The sequence below is a fragment of the Capsicum annuum genome, unplaced genomic scaffold (genome assembly GCF_002878395.1).
Source record: "Capsicum annuum cultivar UCD-10X-F1 unplaced genomic scaffold, UCD10Xv1.1 ctg22553, whole genome shotgun sequence".
Lineage (NCBI taxonomy): Eukaryota > Viridiplantae > Streptophyta > Magnoliopsida > Solanales > Solanaceae > Capsicum > Capsicum annuum.
In genome coordinates this window covers 1,957-2,783 of record NW_025828611.1, presented here as the reverse complement: position 1 = coordinate 2,783, position 827 = coordinate 1,957, and the positions used below count along the sequence as shown (strand labels likewise).

Genomic DNA, 827 nt, shown 5'->3' with positions numbered 1-827 from the left:
TATTAAAGGTGCTCCTTATATATCAATTCCAACACAAAGCGCGCACACAAAAAAAATCAATTGAACTCATTATAGCAACAATTATCAAGGAGCATGAGTGAGCATTCAGATAAATTAGGTGACCCCATCAAATATGGAGACATCTTTGAAGTATCAGATGAATTAAGTAGAAAGCCCATAGCTCCAAAAGATGCAGCCGCTATGCAAGCAGCCGAGAGCATGGTAATCGGCAATGTTAAAAAAGGTGGCCCTGCGGCACTTGCACAATCGGCTGCTGATATGAACGAGAGGCGTGGCCTTCTACCCCATGATGCAGTCACCAATGTTACCAGACACGATGCAGTTACCATATCAAAGACGGAAGTCGATGGCCAACGTGTTTTCATTGAGTCCATTGGTGGACGGGTACGTATATAATACCCCGCTACTTTGACATTATATCTGTCAAACTTTACGGTGTTATATAGCGAGTAAAGAATCTTTAGTTGCACTATATTTTTTCTTTTTTTTTTGGTTTTCCATCCGGTGTCTGGTACCCGCATTGGAGTCCGACTAATTTGAATTCGTGTCAGGTAGGGCCCCATTTGGGAGTAGCGATCCCAACAGAGTTTTCTCCATGCCTAGCGTGTAGCAGCCCCATCCGCTGCACCACAACCCATGTTGGTAGTTGCACTATATTTTTAACTTGCACTTAGCCGAGAAAATTGAAAGAAATGTGTCTTTTAAGTCTTGAATGAAAGATTGGTGACATTGACCAACAGATAGGGTTAAACATGATTAGGAAACTTGATTAAGTTAATTGTGGACTTGATTAATATTTTCAGAAC

General features: G+C 41.4%; 1 protein-coding gene across 1 annotated transcript; it reads left to right on the top strand.

Moving 5' to 3' along the window:
* On the top strand, positions 1–405 carry LOC124890697 (late embryogenesis abundant protein D-34-like; the record flags this gene model as incomplete). The annotated part of the gene is given in 1 exon segment (XM_047402476.1): positions 1–405. A coding segment is annotated over 1 exon segment (312 nt), but the record flags the coding sequence as incomplete, so codon positions are not given.
* Between the last annotated feature and the right edge of the window lie 422 nt (positions 406–827).